This window comes from Lethenteron reissneri, chromosome 30, assembly GCF_015708825.2.
Source record: "Lethenteron reissneri isolate LAM-NWPU_2019-01 chromosome 30, ASM1570882v1, whole genome shotgun sequence".
NCBI lineage: Eukaryota > Metazoa > Chordata > Hyperoartia > Petromyzontiformes > Petromyzontidae > Lethenteron > Lethenteron reissneri.
This window is the reverse complement of record NC_083808.1, coordinates 2,588,288-2,608,678: the sequence shown is the minus strand read 5'-3', so window position 1 is coordinate 2,608,678 and position 20,391 is coordinate 2,588,288. Positions and strand designations below refer to the sequence as shown.

Here is a 20,391-nt window from a genome sequence, read left to right as displayed (position 1 = left end):
TATTATTCATTTTATTTTTTACCTACGTGACTTTACCGAAAAAGCCTAAGAGTATGAGTTCACCAATACCTGAGCCGGTGGCCTCTATCCACTGCTGGCTTCCTCCCACCCCGGTTGGGTTCTATCCGCTGCTGGATGGAGGCCTCAATCATGCCGTCACCGCCCATCTCTATCTCGTGCACTCACGAGAAGCAGGATATTTGTTTTCGCTGGAGGAATCCGATGAGCTGTAAAGCTCTTAGGATGAAAACATAAGAATAGGTCTGACCCTTTCTGGGAATATGACAAGAGTTGTGTTAAGATGTTCAAACACAAAATAGAAACCTTTAGCAGGGAATCAAGCTCCTGCATTAACCACAGTTTCAAAGACAGTGCATTATATATTATCAGAGCATGAACATAAGCCACTTCTGATTTAAAGCTTTCGTGACTGCAGGGATTCATATTCTTGGTTCTTTCGGTAAAGTCACGTAGAAGGGAAATAATAAAATACAAATATAAAACAATAAAATATCTCACGTTTCGACTGCAACACAAGCAATCATCATCAGGTGTGAAATCCACAGCTTGTGTTGCAGTCGAAACGTCGTGAGAATTTTTATTGTTTTATATTTGTATTTTATTATTTCCCTTCTACGTGACTTTACCGAAAGAACCAAGAATATGAATCCCTGCAGTCACGAAAGCTTGAAATCAGAAGTGGCTTATGTTCATGTTTTTTTTTGTTGCGGTTGCACCCGATTCAAGAGCCGAATGGCTCACAGGGCTATACCAAATAAATGAAACTGAAAACTGAAATCACGTGGAAATATATTGCAGCTTAATAGTCTAAACGCGTGTTTCATAAATGTGGAGGGAAAACCCGGAGGACTCGGAGACAAATCCACGCGATCACGGAAAGAGAAATACGCAAACTCCAAATATACAACGGGCATCAGGGTAGCGATTGAACCCACGACCTCCTGTGTACCTGGCGAGGTAGTTAACATCTCGCCACTGCGGCGCCACGCTCATCCCCGATGTGTCCAGCCCAAGCCTACTTGTCCGTCTCAATTGCCAAACTGATATGGAGTGAATTGTGATCCATGCTATAATCATTTGTGATACAATTGTACGTGTGACTGAATTATTTTACTGAAGCTGCCAACGTAGATTGCATTTACAGAATGCACTCTGCAGAATATTGATGTGCCATACAATATGTTTGGAACCGTAACATGATCAACCTATGCAATATTAACACAACACACAAATCCCTACACATGGTGCAATAAATGCACTGTACCAACAACATTACAAATTGCACAACACATTTTATGAAATGAACGTAAATCTCTATAATGAAAGGGTTTCCAGCTTAATGTCTTGGCAGTTATGGGAACAATGCCAGGTTCATCAATTACTGCTTCCAATAAAAGGAGAAATAACTTGAATATAAATTACCACCGTTAAAAAAACATGATTAAATCCCTTTTGAAAACCACAAGTGATAGTCCAATGTCAATCCACAGCCTGCATGAAGGGCACCCCAGAAAGGATTTTAGTCATCGAGGTTGTTTGACCAAACCTCACCACTCCGTTCAGTGCCGTTCTGTCCAGGTGGGGCCAAGATCCGGTTCAGCTATCACTCGCCACTGATGTCACCCGTGGCCGGGAACTTAACTCAGGTGGCCCGGGTCCATAGCACGGTGCGCTCACCATGCCACCGGTCCGTGGCCGCTTACCGTTTCCCAAATGGAATCGTTTTGGGCGCTGCTCGAGGTCTGCTTGGGAAGTCATGGTGCGGGAGTGAAGATGGAATTGTGTGGCTGACGTGAAGCTGTTTTGCGATGATGTTTATTGCCTGGGCAAAGGTGCGGTACATGTCCCTGTGAATATGGATGTATTTCCGGAAAACATGAAATGCAGACATCAAATTCAATTGAACACTTTTATTGTGCTAAAACGTAATGCTAACCAGTGTTTTGGCAGACAAAAAAATTCCCTTATCACGTCAATAAAATCAACAGGCTCCTGTCTCTAGCTAAAACTTTATATTGTCTACAGCAATACAAATTTGAATATGAAAACTTAACATGCCTACAGTGTAAACAAACAAAGAAAAATATCTTCAAACTTATGAGTTCCAACCTCCAAATAGAAAAATCAATCGGGTGGCATAGTGAGCCACTCTCACACACGTCCCTCAGCTCCGGTTAAAACCTGGGTGCCGTGCAAAGCTCTGCAACAAGATTAGTAACCCGCACCTTCCTCGCGATATGGAGTCTTCCTTTATTTGAATACAAATGATGATATAATAAGGTTACAAAATATAGTTGAATTTCAACGAATCATTATGCTAACCTTGGATTGGAGGACACATGAATGCTAGCAAATTATCTAAAACATTTTTTTACGTCGGTCCACTCCGAATCTTTTTCGTAGCTGTCATAGGGATCTCATGAAATAATACAGTTTAACATTTTTTTCTTCCTTTTAATGGAACAGCAATGAGTTTGTGGAGCATACGAGGCAGGCTCGTGGAGGCATTGATGCCACAAGCACCTTGAATGTGGCCGGGGCCACAGCGAACACGCGCACACACACGGACCACCGCAGGAAAGTGGCCGCAACAACAACAACAACATCATCTCCACGCCGGTGCGCGCGTGTCCAGCCACCCCCCCCCCCCCCAAAACACCATCAAATTACACGACGATGTCGAAAAAATATAGCACGGCGTTCCTTCTAGTACACTCACACCGAACAGGCTATGGGGAAACATGAGCGTTGTAAGGTGGCGTGAAAACCGACAAGATTATTCGGTGGGTTGAGGCTGCGTGCGTGCGAGCCGGCAGGCCAGGCACGTGGGCGACTATCTCAAGGAGTTCGTGGGCCGCGCGGTGGCAATGAAAATGCGCCGAAGCCTTCATCTCTCCACACGCGAGAGTATCGATGAGCCTGCAGACAATCCCGGTAATATCACCGATGGAGTCTCAATAGCGTGGGTTGTTTTTAAAAGCATCGCGGCAGGCAACAGCTAAAGATGTTTCCCCCCTCCAAGATTCGTACTTGGTGGGAAGTCATCGTTGGATGTCTCATGGAAAGACTGGTTTCCACAATAATAATATGGAGTTGGTGGGAAGTCATCGTTGGATGTCTCATGGAGAGACTGGTTTCCCACAATAATAATATTGAGTTTTCGCCGCTGAGTCAGGATCGTTCGTAATTATGAGTAACGCCCAAGGCTCATTTGAACAAAGGAACACACTTTCATATTGATAATGCTGGTAGAACATACTGGCTAACCAGGGAGGAAGTTGACGATGTGAGAATTAAAAATATTCTGTGGTCTTACCACTTACGGCCAAATATGAATCAGTAAGTTGAGCTAACGAACAGGACACTGACTGCGAAACCCTGTCACCACGTCACTATCGAATCACAAAACTTCTTTCGTTGACATTTAAAAAATTACAGCTATCTCCCAATGCAGTGTATTATTATTATTGAACCTTAAATGGAAGGATGTTCGCACAATCTTCCATCCGTCTTGTTTTAAATTCACTCATCGCGTGTGCTTGCATTTGTCTACACACAGCAAATGTACAGCCCTAAACACACAATAATTTCACACAGTGTAAGCTTTTTATGTATTTTGTTAACAGCTGAGTACCGTGTACAAAAAAAAGATCCCAAACGTAGTGTGAGCAACCAGCATCATTACAAAATCGGTTGTCGCAGTTTACCATATACACATATAAATATAGTTAGCACTTTTTCATTTTCACCCATCGATTCGAAATACTTATTTCAGCACAAGTTACACGTGACTTCATCATTAATATCAAGACGGACGCATTTCCCAGATCGAGAAAAAAAAGAGGCAAAGCTTTTCACGAGAAACACAGATGGGTGAGGGACCCGCAAGCAACGACCACCGCTGCTGCTGCTGATGATGATGGCTCTCCTCCGGTCTGCGCCGCTTGCATGCGTTGCTTACATAAGGCCAAGCAAAAGGACTGGGTCACGAACCTTCAAAATCATTTGTAGAATAAATCGGTGATAGCAAAGCGCCACTCCCAAATGTAAAAACAAAACAATTTGCGTTGTTTAATGTGGACGTGGCTGAGAGGACGAGCTCCCAGGAGACGGAGCAATTAAATCGACTCGTGTGCAGGCGCAACGTGGACCGGGATTGGGGAGGTCTTCACCCACCAGTGAATTGATCATGACTGCTGTTGCTGATCACGATTCAATGTAAATCGGGTCTGGCACCTGTTAGCTGGGGTGAGGGGTGGGGAGCGATGATAAGATATGAAACACAAGTGGCTGGCTGAACGGCTGAGAAGACAAAACCGCGAGCCTGCCGGCGGATATAGATCGGTGTAAATATTGATGCTGCCGCACGGCGCTAGCGGCTGTCAGCCTCGGGGTTCGTTCTGCGTTGTGCGGACAAGCGCTGCACTGTGCCGCACCGCAACGGCGACTTAAGATAGGAACGGACACAAGGGCCATGGGATGGCCATGTGCGAGAGAACGCTCTGCCCCTAAGTGGACACTTGCACGGGTTTATTGCCCGTAACACTTACAGTCAGCTTGCATGCACTGTCAAATAAAATTATCGTCTCGCACTCTTTGCAAAAAACTACAGCAGGCTGGAATTGTGCTATTCCTTACAGCTATCTTGGGTTATTCTTTTTGTTTCACCCGTTTAATTTTCACATGGCATGGCTTTTTAAACGACGATTAACCCTAAGGATGCTTCTTCACCAGCGCTCTCGTGACCCTTGACCCTGATGATGTCATCGCAGTGCAACGTGGGTGACCCTTTGACCCTTGACCGCCGACCTCACTCGGGGCCGGCAGTGGCCGTGGCCGCGGCGGTGGCGGCGGCGCTGGGCACCGCGATGGCGGAGGGCAGCTGCACGTGGGACGGAGAGGTGGGTGACGGAGTCCCCGAGATCATTTCGTCGGACGCGGACAAAGAAGATGGGCTGGGGCCTGCGAAGAAAGGAATAACGTGACGCAGTGACATGGACCAGTGATTTGTTCAGGCAAAGCGACTGGGCTGAAGAGAACCAGGCTTCAGCTACAGAGATGGTGGGAGGGGTGGTGATGGGACACGGGAGAGCCTTACTTGAAATGAGTTCTCGATCTCACCGTGCTACGCCGCTGGTCAAGAGACATTCGCTCGCCAAGTGTGCCACGTGGAGGAGACTACCGAGCTGTGTAAAAGTCATCCGCAACTGTTCATATCGGCAGTCATCGTGAACTACAGACATCAACCTGTTTCTTTTTGTTCATGCCGGACTGATGTTTATATAACAAAAACATATATTTCCCCTCTGGTCAGACCTACTTTGACGAAACTCCAACCCCCCCCCCTCTTCCCCACCTCATCAAATCCCTTTGAGGTCGCAAGACGGTTACAGCGGTCCACGGGGTAAGTTGAGAGATAGAGCCTCTCTCGTCTTAAGCCTGCGCCTGCGAGATTGGCACCTCCACATTGGGCGTGCAACCACATTGGCATCTACAGATTGGGCATTCAACCAGCTGGCACCGATCCGCAAGTGTCTCGGCAGCCCAAGGATTTGGCACACGCACGACTGGAAGGCAATTCATTATTGGCGATGCCTTCCCGTTAACATGCTGAGCTGCGTCTGTAGAAAACGCACCTTGGGGACCCTAATTAACCCTGCTGGGCAAACTCTACGCGTGGGGTCAGGGGATGGCAGGGCTCTAGAAAGACGGAACCAAGGGAAAGTACAAAGTAGGCAAAATGGCATGGGGATAAACTGATGGGACGCGATCATTGTAATGGCAATGTGTGGGGAAAAAGCCGATACACATCGGGATGGGATGCACGGAAAGCCCCACGTGTCAGACTGAGGATCGGAGTGTGGCGTACAGTTGTGTATGCCGCAAACACGTGGACTCTGAGGACGGAGGAGACAAGAAGACGGGAGAGTCTTGAGCTGTGGTTTGTTGCTTGGAATGGAGAAACACAATTTGGTGGAGAGGTGGAGCAATGGGGAAGTTGTAGAGCAGGTACAAGAGGAGACATGAAAATAAAGAACAATCGAAAAAATTCCAACAGATGTGGATTGGGCACATTCTCAAGAGTTGAAAGCTTGGTGAAGGGAGGTCTGGATGGAGCAATTTGGGAAGGAGGCCAAGAAACAGAAAAATAAAGACGCTGCTTGACAACTGGAAGAAAGGGCCACCTTGGTGATATGAAGGCTCTATGAGATCTCTTTTACCAGTGGCAAATATAGTAGTAGGTTTTTACCCTTTTAAAGTGGTACAAGTCAGTTTTGTACCAGTTTAAAAGGGTAAAAACCTACTACGATATGAAGGCTATTTTAACAGATGATGAGCCAGTAGGGGGCGATGTTGCTAAGTGTTTATAGCCAATTAAGTAATTAGTGGTTTAAAGAACATGTATTTTATTGGCACATTTTGAAAACGACGCCACCACACACGGGCCTTCTCTTTATCAAACGACGCCACTGATTCTTAATGTCCACGGCGTTCAAATGTTTTTTGTTGCTAAAAACACCCGCAGTATTAACCAGGGTGGCCACCGGGCCTCGGACCACGCGAACCTCCTACAACAAGCGGCAAACGCGCCCACAGCTCAGTCGTGTCACCACCCCCCCCAAAATAGAGAGACAGAGACCACGGGGGGGGGGGGGAGTGAAGGGGGGGAGTGGTGCACGCAGAGCAACTCACAGTCCTTGCTGACGGCAGCCGGAGTGAGAAGTTTCCCATTGCTGGGGCTGGCGTTTGACTGCTGCGTCGCGCTGTCCTGGTTGGAGCCGATGTGCAGCCTCCGCATGTGGCACACTATCACCGTGGCGTTGAACGCTTGCTGCGGAACAACAGCCGCGTGCTGCGTCAGCTGTGCCGCGCCCCAGGCCGACGCCGAGACTGGGCAAAGCTGGCGTCTATTTTTCAATTTAAAGCTTTCGTGACTGCAGGGATTCATCTTCTTGGTTCTTTCGGTAAAGTCACGTAGAATGGAAATAATAAAATAATAAAATAATAAAAATAAAACATGATTAAATAATATTTTATTATGTTTGTTTTTTTTTATTTTTTTATTTCCATTCTACGTGACTTTACTGACGTCTATTATTATTATTTCATACGGAATGCTCCTGCCTGATAACATCCGATATAATCTAGCAGCATTTGTTTAAGAAGCCCGACACTGCTGATGAGGTCTCCACAGAAGGTCAAAAGGGGTCCAGGGTCTTGCTTGCTCAAGCGAATGCTGCTTGCGAATGTTGGAACGGAGGGCCAAAGCGCCAAATGGACTTGGCGATGTTTTTTTGTTTCAACGTGGAGACAGAAGAGAGTTCCGCTCCTATTTCACTTTTTTTTTGCCATCGTGCGGTTTAGCTCTCCGATCGGTTTTCGGGTTGTTACTTCGTGTTGTTTGGCACGATGTCCGACGTTTTAATTCGCTCCCTGAAGGGGCTCCCGGGCACGTGGGAGCGAAACGTCAGACGTCGCGCCGAGAAACGGCGCGGTGCAACCCGTAAACACGCGGGAGAGTTGTCGGGCCAACATCGATGATGACGCCAGTTTGTCAATAATCGAGGCCCGTTCTAACCTCCCTGACATCAACCGGCCTCCACCACAGTGGCCTGGCATTCGCGGGCGAACCTTCATTGGTATCTAGGCCCATATAATCTTTTCGGCTGTGTAAAATGTATATTTTTTGTCAGTTTGATTCCTTTTGTGCAAAGGACGTCATTTCGGATGTCCCGCAGAGCAATGCAACCCTGCACGTGAGAGAACGGCCCACGGAAGAGGATATCACAGAGCTACATGAAATTATTTCAAGCGAACCTGGCCTGCACAGTAGGGGGTGGGGGGGGGGTTGCAGCACAGCTACTCACTCGCCACTTGCTCTTGGCGAAGTTCTTGCGAATCTGCTCGCTGACCGACTCGTGGATGTTCTTGTCGAGGGCGGTGTCCCCGGCGATCCTGCAAGACGCCGCGCGGCGGTCAGCGGCCGTTTGCTGAGCCGAGCGACAACCAAACCATGCAACTCTGGCCATGATAAAAACCCATCTGGATCTACTTCGAGTGTGGGTGAGTTGGTGGGGGGGGGGGGGGTGTCAAGCAGTGCTCGAGTTGCTCTCGACAATGACGTGTCATCATGAGCACCATCTACGAGCGGCGACGTCGTCGGAGCAGCAACCCGGGCCGCCTCGTGGAGCCCGCTGCCTCGGCACGGCGCCGGCCACGGCTCGGTTGTGCAATGGAAAAAGAAGAGGAGGGAGAGAGAGACGCGAGCTCACCACGGGTGCTGCAGCGCCTGCTTGCACGTGTAGCGCTTGGACGGCTCCTTCTCCATCAGGTGGTGGATGAAGTCCTTGGCTGAGAAAGAGCGGAGCAGCGCAGAGGCGAGCGTCGTCAGCGAGCGTCCGTGCCGTGGGGGGGGGGGGGGGGGGGGAGCTGGTGGTGGTGAGGCTACCGACTGGAATTATTGAAGGCTGAGGTGGTCTATGGGAGGCCCAGACCCAGGAAGAGATCACAATTACCGCAGATTCCGTGTAACAATCACGTGTAACACTCACATGACACGTAGAGCACACGCAATACATGACGACGCATGTAATACACATGACACAAGGAACACACAAAGACAAAGATCCCTTTATAGCCTTCACAGTCTGTTGGGGCAAGTGCGGTTAGCGAGCACCTATGAAGGCCGGCACGGCGCACGAGGGGTGAGTGGCCAGCACCACGCCCGATCGCCTTTGTCTCCGAAGTGGAGATGATTTTACACACCGCACCAGGTACTCATTTTAGGCTGAGTCGACCTAGGGGAGGCCCAGGACCGGTTCAGATAATCGTCCACAAACAACACACACACAAGACACACCAGACACACCACACACAACACACACAACACACCACACACCACACACACAACACACACCACACGCAACACACGCAACACACACCACACACACACTACACACACAACACACACAACACGCACCACACGCAACACACACACCACACACAACACACACAACACACACACCACACACGCAGGGGGCTTGCTACGGCAATAGAACCCGTCGTCGCCGTTATTATTATTTTTATTATTCATCTGGCAGAGCGCAGCGCTCCACAAGCGCACATCTTCCCACGAGCGAGATGCGTCTGGTGGACTCCCGCTTGATCAAATATAAACGAATCCCTTCGCACTCGTGCGTGCGTGTGTGTGTTTATAATACATCTCTCTCTCTCTCTGTGGCATCCGTGTTTCCTCCCAGTGTGTTACATTTCTCAAATTATCACCTGCGTATTTATTTCGCCCTTCCATCGGCGTCACCAATTAATTATCGACGTCGCGCGCTGCTCGTGATGAACGCGCGGCGAATCGCGAGCGCGCAGCCCGAGCCAGCGATGGATGCGCATTCTCAAGGGATCGTTTGGAGCGCTCTCCCCCGCCAACCCTTTTAACCTGGTAAAATTAAACGTGAATAAATCATCTGCTCTTCCGCCATCGAACATCAGAAGGCGCTCACCGGAGTCGGAGATGTCGTCCCAGTAGGGGGAGTCGAACTCGTACTCGGCTTTCAGGATCTGCTCGAAGAGTTTGGCGTCGTTCTCGTCGTAGAAGGGGGGGTATCCGCACAGCCTGCGGGCTCACACAGCCAGCACCCCCACCACCGTCAGGCGATCCCTCAACCGCCTGAGCCTGGGTTGAACACGGAACGCGGTCCCGCTCGGCCGCGTGGCTAAGCGGGCGGCTCACACTTTGTTGAGTTTAGAATCGATTTGAAGCTTTCGTGACTGCAATGATTCATACGCTTAGGTTCTTTCGGTAAAGTCAGGTAGGTAAAAAAATTATTACAATAATAACTGAAAATAACTAAATTAAATCACGACGTTTCGGAAGCAACACAGGCCTCCGTCATCAGATAATAAAAACATCAGATGACGGAGGCTTGTGTTGCTTCCGAAACGCCGTGATTTAATTGAGTTATTTTCAGTTATTATTATTTTATTATTATTATTTTTACCTACGTGACTTTACCGAAAGAACCTAAGAGTATGAGTTTAGAGTATGTGGCCGCTTGCTGTAAATGTTACTTTGTTGAACTATCGTTTGTGGGCAGGTCGCTTCTGAACAAAAAATATTGCTGAGTGGCCCTTACCTGGCGAAATTTAAAATAGTTGAGTTTTTATTTTGACACGGGAGATCCGTGGTGCGTGAGCACAGCAGCAGCAGCAGCGACACAGACGGACGACGTTGATACTGCAGTGAACAAGCGAATGAGGCCCCTTGAGCAATATCGCAACAACGAACGAACGAGGTGTCTGACGGTCGTAGACGAAGCGCACGCGAATCATAAAACAACAACAACAACGACATCAAAACACAGCTCAAATATTATACGAGAGCAAGATGGGCCAGCAAATAAAAGTAGGTACAGCTGCAAGTAAGTTACAATTTATTGTCAAAATATTGGAAAGTTGCGAGTTTCGAAACCTGGTTGGGGTTGATTCAGCCCATCATTCCAAATCGTTGTATTGTTATTATTAATATCATCCTTCTGGGGTTTATAAAATCAGTACTGTACCACTGCGGATACCAGTGGTTGTCCGATGGATAAACTTTCCCCAACCATAGGAATGTTGAATGTCCACGACTGGCTCAGGGCTGTCACAGAAAATGAGCGACACCTTCATTATCTCTAGATTTGAAGCTTGATACAGTAAATTTGGCTGTGACGGTCCCACCTGATGACGGAGACTTGTGTTGCCTCCGAAACGTCGTGATTTATTATTTTATTTCTATTATTATTTCTATTATTTTTATTATTTATTTTTATTTTTTACCTACGTGACTTTACCGAAAAAACCTAAGAGTACCTTAATTCTCACTTGAACAGGAAATCGCTTTATAGACTATTTTGTTTTCTATGGAATAACAGCTTTATGGAGATGGTGTTTTGTGCTAAGGTGAGACTGTGTGGACTCACAGACAAGACACAGACTCCCAGACAAGACACAGACTCACAGACACAGACTCACAGACACAATCCCACAGACAACACACAGCACCATCGCGGACGGATCATTCGGAGCGTGTTGACAGCGCCCTGACGAATTGCCGGATCACCATTCGGACTTTGGATTTCATATCGGCCGTATCATTGGCAAAAGCCAGCAGATGGGGAGATTTACTCTGAAATAAGAATCACATTGCAATGCGAAGGCGGGGGAGCGTCGCCAGGCAATTGCTGTTCCCAGCGCTAGATAAGCGGCTTTGTCGTGTACGTGGCAGCTCCCAAAGTCCAGCCGTGTAGGTTCGGCACCAGCTATCGCAGCGCACGTCAAGACACTTTCGCCTGTGATCACAGACTACAAGCAATGCGTGGTAGATACTTAGGACTTGCAAGATAAAAGGAGAAATCGCTTAACAAACGGATTAAGAAAAGCGAACTCCGCAGTATTTGATATCCCGCGGTGTGGAAAGGCGCATTTCACTGTCCGGATCAATTCTGACGAACGGCGTCTCATCTCCAGTGATTTTAGTGTGTTCGGTCCTTGCATCATTCCGTTTGCGGTTTCTTTATTCGCGATGTTGGTTAGGGTTCTTGGCGCTGTTGCGTCTGGGTTCTCAGCAGCTGCCACTGCTGCTTTCTCTGCTGATTCCGAACGAGATGTTTGGCCGCTCGGGGAGTTTCCCCTAGTTCAATAATGCAACTAAATAATTCTCAAAGTAGGTAAATAAGTAAACGCACTTACAAATAATACAAATCCTCCATCCTCACATGCAGCTGTCGACCACCGGCTGACATTGCTTACATCTGGCCGCGGAGGCGAGATGTTAACTACCTCGCCTGGTATACAGGAGGTCGTGGGTTCGATCCCAACCCTGACACCTGCTGTATATGTGGCGTTTGCGTGTCTTTCTCCCCGTGGTCGCGAAGATTTTTCTGTGGGTCCCTTCGGGTTTTCCCTCCACATTTAGAAACATGCCTTTAGAATATTTGGCTGCTGTAAAGTTCCAGATGATAAGCCACTTCGTTGAGCTATAACTTGTGGCCAAGCCGCTTCTAAAAATAGCTAAATAGCTCAGTAGGCCTTACCTGTTAAAAAAATAGTTTTTCTTAGTTTTACATTATGTAGGAATATAATAACAATTCGCCCGCTCTTCGGCACAATGTCCGACGTTCACTTCCACGTGCTGGGGGCTTCTTCAGGAACTGAACATTAAACAACAAAAACAAAAAACTCCTCCGTTTGGTTCCCGAAAGAGCTCTTGGGCACGTGGTATCGGAACGACGCCGAACGCCGTGCGGGACGCCACGTGGCACCGGCCCGAAAATACACCGGGAGCCGCACGGCGCCACGGCGAGTATCGCCTGCACGGTCATCACGTGCCACGAGGGAGAGCCAGGCATCAGCTGTGTCCATGGCACCTCGCGAATACTCTCGCGACCACGACCCAGTAGAAAAGAAGAAGAGAAACCAAACTCGGCCCAGTCGCCAATCACACTGTGGCTTTACAAGGGGGGGGAAATAAATACATTTTAGGTTGCGACGCTTCGGGCAATGGCCCTACTTCATACCACAGGGTCATCGCCCGAAACGTCACCTGCTATATACTTATATTGACTTTGATGGCCACGGTCTTATTGACGACTGCGTTGAGCTGATTGTGCTGGTGGGGAGAGGGGTTGCCCGGGGGGGAGGGGGGGGAGACACTCACAGCACGTAGGCGATGACACCAATGGACCAGCAGTCGACTTCTTTGCCGTATGGAAGCTGTGCCAGGATCTCGGGGGCTGACGTTCACGAGAGAAAAAAAAGACAAAGATCCCCCATATAGCCTTCAACCGACTGTCGCGGCAAGTGCTGTTAGTGTAGCGAGCACCTACGCAGGAAGGCACAGCACACGAGGAGACGATGTGTGCACGTTGCACCAGCTACTCATTTGGGGCTGAGTCGACCTAGGGCAGGCCCAGGATCGGATTCAGATAACCGTCACTGGTGTTGGTGTCCGTCAGTAGAAATGGAACTCGCGTAGCTGGTTTCGTGGTGTGCTGCCACTTCCCCACACAAGAACATTTATATACAAAGACAAAGACCCCCCATATAGACCTTACATACTTTGGGGACAAGTGCTGTTAGCGAGCACCTACGAAAGCCGGCACGGCACAAATACGAAGATCCCCCGTATAGTCTCAACAGACCTTCGGGGACAAGTGTTGTTAGCGAGCACCTACGAATGCCGGCAAAGACAACGACCCCCCCGCCCCCCCAGGTACATGCCACGTGTAGAGATAAAGCACCCCCCCGCCTCCCCAATCTCGTTCAGCATCCACAGATCGCGCACTCGACAGCGGCAGCGGCAGCGCTGGCACCGCGCGTGGTTTGGCTGCGCGGCGTACCCACGTAGCCCGGGGTGCCGCACGCCGTAGACATCACGTCCCCAGTCATCTGCACCTTGGAGAGCCCGAAGTCGCTGATCATGATCTTGGAGTCCTCGTCCGGGCTGTAGTAGAGCAGGTTCTCCGGCTGAGACACGGGGCACGACACGACAGGTCGTCGTCATCATCATCGCCGTCGTCGTTGTCATTATCGTCGTCGGAATGATCAATATCGTGTTGTCACTACAACCAAGACTGCTAATTTAATTAGCACAGCATTGCTATCATTATCAATAACATCATTATCAGCGGCATTATTCTTATCGTAGTCATCATGACTGCCAATATGATTATTGTTGCTATTATAATTTTCATCATTACTGTCATTATCATTATCACTGCCATCATCATCATCGGTGTCATTATTCTTATCGTAGTAATCGTGACTGCCAAAACGATTATTCCTCTCGTTCTCATCGTTCCTGTCAAGATCATTATCACTGCCATCATCATCATCATCATGAATACCACCGTTACTAAACTTCGCACAATCATTCCAATCATATTGCAATAGCAGCCATCATTATATCATCATCATCATCATCACGTTCATTATAAACGACTCCCTGGTGACCGAAGCAAACGCTGATGTCACGTGTGGGGCAGCATCTCTTATTCCGTTACAATCATCGTGCGGCAAGCTGCGAGGCCCCGGCTGTAGCTCGCGCATCTCTCAATCCCTGGATCTCTCTCTCTCCCTCTCTCTGTCGCGACAAGAGAGGCATTCACCGTAATGTTTGACTCGCAGACGACGCTAACGACAGCCGCGCTCAATTACTCAGTGAGCCTGCACCGCGATACCGTGGCCAACGCGGCCCTTATCGGGCGTCACGTCAACTGCACTGCCGCTTCACTGATTTAGCCGAAGATAAGCGCGCGCATAGACAAAGACCCCCCGTGTAGCCCGCACGGACTGTCGGGGCAAGTGCTGTTCGGCGAGCGCTCTTTAAGGCCGGCGCGGCGCACGAGGCGCTCGAGCGGGCCGCCTTCGTCTCTCCGGGGCTGACGTTTGCACGCCGCTCCAGGTACTCGTCTGAGGCTGAGCAGACCTAGAGGAGATCCAAGACGAGTTCAGATGTACAGTCGTCGCCACTGATTGTCGCCGTTGGTCGTGGCCGGAGAATCGCGAATCCAGGTTGGACCGGAGTCGTCGCGTTGGCCGCTCGCCACGCGGCCGTCTATGGGTCTCTGTGTGGTGAGTCTGTGGGTCTCTGTGTGGTGAGTCTGTGGGTCTCTGTGTCAGTCTATGGATCTCTGTGTGATGAGACTATGAGTATCTGTGTGATGAGTCTATGGGTCTATGTGTGATGAGTCTATGGGTCTATGTGTGGTGAGTCTATGGGGCTCCGTGTGATGAATCTGTGGGTCTCTGTGTGATGAGTCTATGGGTCTCTGTGTGGTGATTCTCTGGGTCTCTGAGTGAGTCTTTGTACGTACGTACGTCGAACCTCTTTCGCACCATACGCAGCGCAACCGTGCGGAGGCGCGAGGAGGGGGGAAGGACGCGAGCGAACGAACAAACGAAACCAATCCACGCGGACGACAGCGTCGTCTCCGCGTCGCGGCGAGCGGCGAACCTTGAGGTCGCGATGGACGATGCCCATGCGGTGCAGGTAGCCGACGGCGTCCAAGATCTGGCGGATGAGGCGGCTGGCGTCGCGCTCCGTGTAGAAGCCCTTCTCCACGATGCGGTCGAAGAGCTCCCCGCCAGACACCCTGCGCCCGGTGGCACAGCGCGCCAAGGGGGTCACGTCGCGTCTCCCTCGTGCTTTGCTTTTGCGTGTTTTTTTTGATAGATTTTTAAAATATATTTTTATATGTTGTATAAAAAATATTTGTAGAAATATTTGTAGAAATATTTTTATATATATATATAAAAATATGTTTTATTAATTTTTTTATAAATAGTTCTATACACATATTTAATACATATTACTAAAATAATTTTTTACTAGCCTTCTGCTCGTCCAAGGACGGGTGTATTGCAGTAAATCTGAAACTTGCAAACGAAAAGCAGTCCGCGATGTGATATTCATTGCATCAATTTGTGAGCAATTTGTAAGGACACGGTGACGCAGATTTTTTTCATTTAAAGGTTATAATCCCTTGTTCATCATGACGTCCTTTTTACTTCTATGTCTCAATAGACGTGAGGGTTCTGGCTTTGTAGTGAGGGTTGTAAGTTGACGCTGAGGAGGGGGGAGGAGGCGCCTCGCCCCCCCCCATGTGGAGTGACGTCACCCACTATTTATTATTCATGAGGGGGGGGGAGTCCATGTGGAGGACGTCACCTGTTCATGAGTATTAATGAGGGGGGCTGGCCGACGTGAAGTGACGTCACGCGCGGGACACACAGACATTCCTGGCTCATAGAAGTAAATAAGAAAATATTTATAAGAAATGTAAAAATATTCATTTTTTTACATATATAAAAATATATGTTTTTATACATATTACATAAATAGAAACATTTATATATATAAAATATTTTTTTCCGCATCCTCCCACCTATCGTACATTGCAACATTCTCACGTTCAATGGCAACGTAGTTCCAGGCGCATCAACGGTAGCGGGCACAACACGGGGCCCTTCAGAGCGGGTGGGGGGAGGGGAGGAGGGGGGGGGTCTCTTTGTCGGAGGCGGGGGGGGACAGTCATTGCCGTTCTGGGCTCAGCTATTTAAGATCGGGCTAAGGCTTAGGAATGTCTCTGAGCTTGCCACTCAGATGCTCCTGTGCCGAATGAACTCAGACATTGATATTCTTGGTTCTTTCGGTAAAGTCAGACGCTGTCTTTCTGATAGACCTGTTCTTCGCCTGAGGACGGCTGCTTGCATTGTGGCAGAAACGTCGTGAGAATTGTATTTTATGATGTTTTATTTTTATTATTTTATTATTTCCCTTCTACGTGACTTTACCGAAAGAACCAAGAAGATGAATCCCTGCAGTCACGAACGCTTGAAATCGAAAATCAGACATTGATAGTTACGGGAGGAGGTGTTCGTGACTTTTTCTCCACGTACTCAATGTGGTTTTCCTCGCCGCTATATTGAAAGTCCTTCACAAAAATAATTCTGTACTCTTTGGTTCTTTCGGTAAAGTCACGTAGGTAGAAATAAAATAAAATAAATGACGACGTTTCGAACGCAACACAAGCAGCGTTCGTCTTCAGGTGACAATCGCGATAGCTGCGATGTCTGCTACGAGCAGCACTATGTCTGCTCCCTTGACTATGGATTCCTGCTGTCACGAAAGCTTCAAGTCAAGATTAAAAGCATTCTATTATATATGTTATTGTTTTATTTCAAGTGGTTGGCCACCTCGTGTGGCCGCGGGCCGTTTGAAGCGAAGTGAAGCCACGGGTTGTGTCCAACCCATGCCTGACGTCTTGAAGGGGGGTGGGGGGGGGCTTGCACACAGCACGTGGCTTCACGAATTGCAACGCTTAGACTGCGAGTCCGAGTCCTCAACCAGGGGGCGGAGGGGAATCAATGATTGACATTGATGCGGACAGTGCCAGTGAATTATGATGAAGATGATGATGGGTGTTTGGTAAAACAAAACAAGAAGAATAAGTTTCGATTTAAAGCTTTCGTGACTGCAGGGATTCATCTTCTTGGTTCTTTCGGTAAAGTCACGTAGAAGGGAAATAATACAATTATAAAAATTAAACATCATAAAATAACTCTCACGACGTTTCGGCCACTCTCACGAGGTTTCGACTCTGCCTTCTCGACAGAGCTGTTCTCCACCTGAGGACGGCTGCTTGCGTTGTGGCCGAAACGTCGTGAGAATTATTTTATTATGTTTTATTATTATTATTTTATTACTTCCCTTCTACGTGACTTTACTGAAAGAACCAAGAAGAAGAAGAAGACCACAGAGACGGCAACACGCTATGGGGGGGGGGGGGGGGGGGGGGGGGGGAGTGGGGCTTCCATCTAGCAGTGGATTGAGAATGTCACTCGAGGCCACGGTGGCCGCGTTGTCGAGGTTACCCGTGGCCGTTGTCGAGGTTACCCGTGGTCGCGTTGTCGAGGTTACCCGTGGCTGTGCTGGTTGTGAGTGGACGCGTCGCCTCGTCAGCGAGGCGGATGAATTGGGGACTCGGCGTGAACCCGACGTGCCCCGCGGCCCATTCCCCGAATCCATTAGCGACACTAACGTCATTAGAACACAATTATTATTATAATTAACAATATACACCATTAGCCTTCCCATTAATTTTTTTTCGTTAAAACGACGTCCGCGTAACGAATTCATCTCGATATTTTCCCAAGGGCTGCGTCACATCTGTCGAAGAGACAATTCACCTCCCCTCCCCCAACAATTTATGTTTTGGGAGTTCGTACGCGTGTCACGATTTGCGTGTTATTTGTGTTGTTGTTGTTTGTGAGTGTAAGAGTCGCCCCTGCGTGCCTTCGTGTGTCGTCTATGGCTCCTTCCTAGCGGCTGCACGCCGCTCGATGCACGCACGCTGGAGTGCGGACAGATGTTCTACGTCGCTGCTTTGTTTACCTCCAAACCTCTCACCTCGCCGTTCACAGTTTTCCACTGCCCCATGCCTCTTCTCTCTCTCTCCTCTGTTGTTCATTTTCATTTCGATCGGCTCACTGCGCCGCGTGGCAGGCCCAGCGGCACTAACACCTCCCGCGCCTCCTCCCCCCCTACTCAAACACACCGACTCACCACGAGCAGAAACAAATTCGACTCTGCTGATGAGTCACCGGACGGTCGAAAACCGTCCACAGGTTCGCTTGCGTTAAACCAGAGCTCGGACCACCAAAATAACAAGAAGATAAAAAAGTATAATTTGGGGGAAAATTTTAAATAAATAAATAATCTTTTTTGGAAGAGGCACAGTGTATGAGAGTACGAGATGGTGACGACAACGTCACGAAGCCAGTCACTCAAAGAGTCGCACGCTCCTGACCCCTGTAAGTTAAACCCCGCGCTACTGGAGTTATGCACTCTCCCAGAAGGCCGTGTGACCGACGGATAATCGTCTGAACAACATACACATGCGGAGAGACAGATATGAGAAGAGGAGGGGCGATGGTATTGTCTGTTTCATTGTTGGGATGAATTAAACTAAATGACCGGTACGACATTGGAGCGTCGGGCAGAAGAAATCTTGCGCACTGCGCCGCTGTGAGCCCAGCTACAGCCGTTCGACCCCCAGCCCGCGGGTGGCGTCAGCTGCCGAGGGATATCTCTGAGCTGGTTCCGGACACCTCCCCACCTGCCTTCACCAACTAAAATCACCGCTGACCAGAGTGGCGAAGTATGGTCGATCAGGCGGCCTCAATGCGGCGGTGGGTTGACGAGGCGCCGCGCTTGTACAAAGGCGCCGCTGTCGGCTCGTGTGATGAGTGCTTTTGATTGTACTGTACTGCGTTCTGGAAAAGGGTCATCGCCCGAAACGTCAGCCCGCTACCGTTAACTTTCATCTGCTATTAAAGGCGGCGCTAAATTATTAATATTTTGAGCGCGTTGTGTGTGTTGTAAATTCGCACCTTCGCGTTATATTTGAAAGCCGACTTAATTTTGCATCGCGGGGTTGTTTTGACTAATTAAATCTTAATGAGTGTTTTAATGCGAGGAGAAAACCAGGACACACACAGCGGGTGAAAACTCAAGAGGTCCGCAGAGATGGGTTCACGAACCCATTTTCTGTCCCATTTCCTGGCCACCTCAAAGCCAAACAGCTGCTATTGCCACGCTCTCGTCACCATTCCATTCTCAACGCAGCCGGCTGCCTAAGCCCCGGTGAGATCTGGCCCATTGCAGGGTGAGCCGGTCATAATGATTGTTGATATTAATAATAAAACATTTTAAATAAATTAAGTCTCACGGAGTCTCAAGGGTTTTATTTTCAGGAGGGTCTTGCCAAGCTTTCGTATGATAAAGGTTTGTTTTGTTGGGGTTAGATCTCGTCAATATAAATGTGTCGTTAACCCACCACCACCCGACACAGCCAATTAGTAGGGTTTGTCACGTTAACAGAACGTGCCATTTAGGTACTAGTACAGCACATCGGTGTGCTGGAGAGTAAACCCACAATATTGACAATTTGAATTCGACGTTCCGCTGGTGATTGCAACAAGCAACTTCATCAGGCGATTTGCCAGAATTTCGCAGTCGGGGGTCAACCTTGGTCTGTGGTCACGACTTCTTCTCGTGTTCTGCCACCACAGTCACGTGTCCATCCAGTATCGGTCACACGACGATGACGATGATGACGACACGGCCATCAGTGGGCAGAGCACGGCACACGATGATTGTACGGCTCGGTCTAAAGCCCCGTTGAGGTCCTCCACGATGCACAAGCTCAATGTTGTGTCATCCCAATTGAGTCGTTTTACGCCAGTTTTTCAGCGTTGGCGATGTTTGTTTGGCCCAATAGGCTGAGGATACGTTTAGCGTGTGGGGCGTTGTGGGGGGGGGGGGGGGTGTAGCTGGAGCCAAGAAGCCGAAGCTCTCCGCCCGTGAGAGACCCTTAGCGGTGTTGAGACTTCCTTTCGCCCCTTCACGCACGAGCAAATCCATCGCGTTGCAGCTTTGCCACGGCCGAATGCGCCTGAGAATCTAAACTGCGAATGGTCACCCGCCTCACGCCAGCCGGGAGAGAGAGAGAGGGAGGGAGGGAGGCGAACCGCGTGAGCCGGGTGCGCTGTCGGTGCCGCACACTCGGCTGGGCAGCCCCAGCGCCACTGCGCAGGGAGCCCCCACAAGACGGGAGTCTCGCCACTGTGCAGCGTGACCCCTATAAGAGGGGAGTCTCGCCACTGTGCAGGGTGACCCCTACAAGAGGGGAGTCTCGCCACTGTGCAGGGTGACCCCTACAAGACGGGAGCCTCGCCTCTGTGCAGGGTGACCCCTACAAGACGGGAGTCTCGCCTCTGTGCAGGGAGCCCCTACAAGACGGGAGTCTCGCC

The 20,391-nt window shown here is 49.2% G+C and overlaps 1 protein-coding gene across 1 annotated transcript in view; it reads right to left on the bottom strand.

Annotated features, from left to right (window-relative positions):
• Positions 1 to 1,916: 1,916 nt before the first annotated feature.
• LOC133349396 (calcium/calmodulin-dependent protein kinase type 1D-like) overlaps positions 1,917 to 20,391 on the bottom strand; it is a 62,096-nt gene continuing 43,621 nt past the window's right edge. The window contains exons 4-11 of the mRNA XM_061562788.1: positions 15,032 to 15,170; positions 13,416 to 13,542; positions 12,734 to 12,809; positions 9,537 to 9,649; positions 8,295 to 8,373; positions 7,890 to 7,977; positions 6,715 to 6,853; positions 1,917 to 4,983 (exon numbers count right to left, since the gene is read on the bottom strand). Coding sequence (XP_061418772.1) covers positions 4,832 to 4,983; positions 6,715 to 6,853; positions 7,890 to 7,977; positions 8,295 to 8,373; positions 9,537 to 9,649; positions 12,734 to 12,809; positions 13,416 to 13,542; positions 15,032 to 15,170 — 913 coding nt within the window. The 3' untranslated portion in view covers positions 1,917 to 4,831. The remainder of the gene's footprint in view (positions 4,984 to 6,714; positions 6,854 to 7,889; positions 7,978 to 8,294; positions 8,374 to 9,536; positions 9,650 to 12,733; positions 12,810 to 13,415; positions 13,543 to 15,031; positions 15,171 to 20,391) is intronic.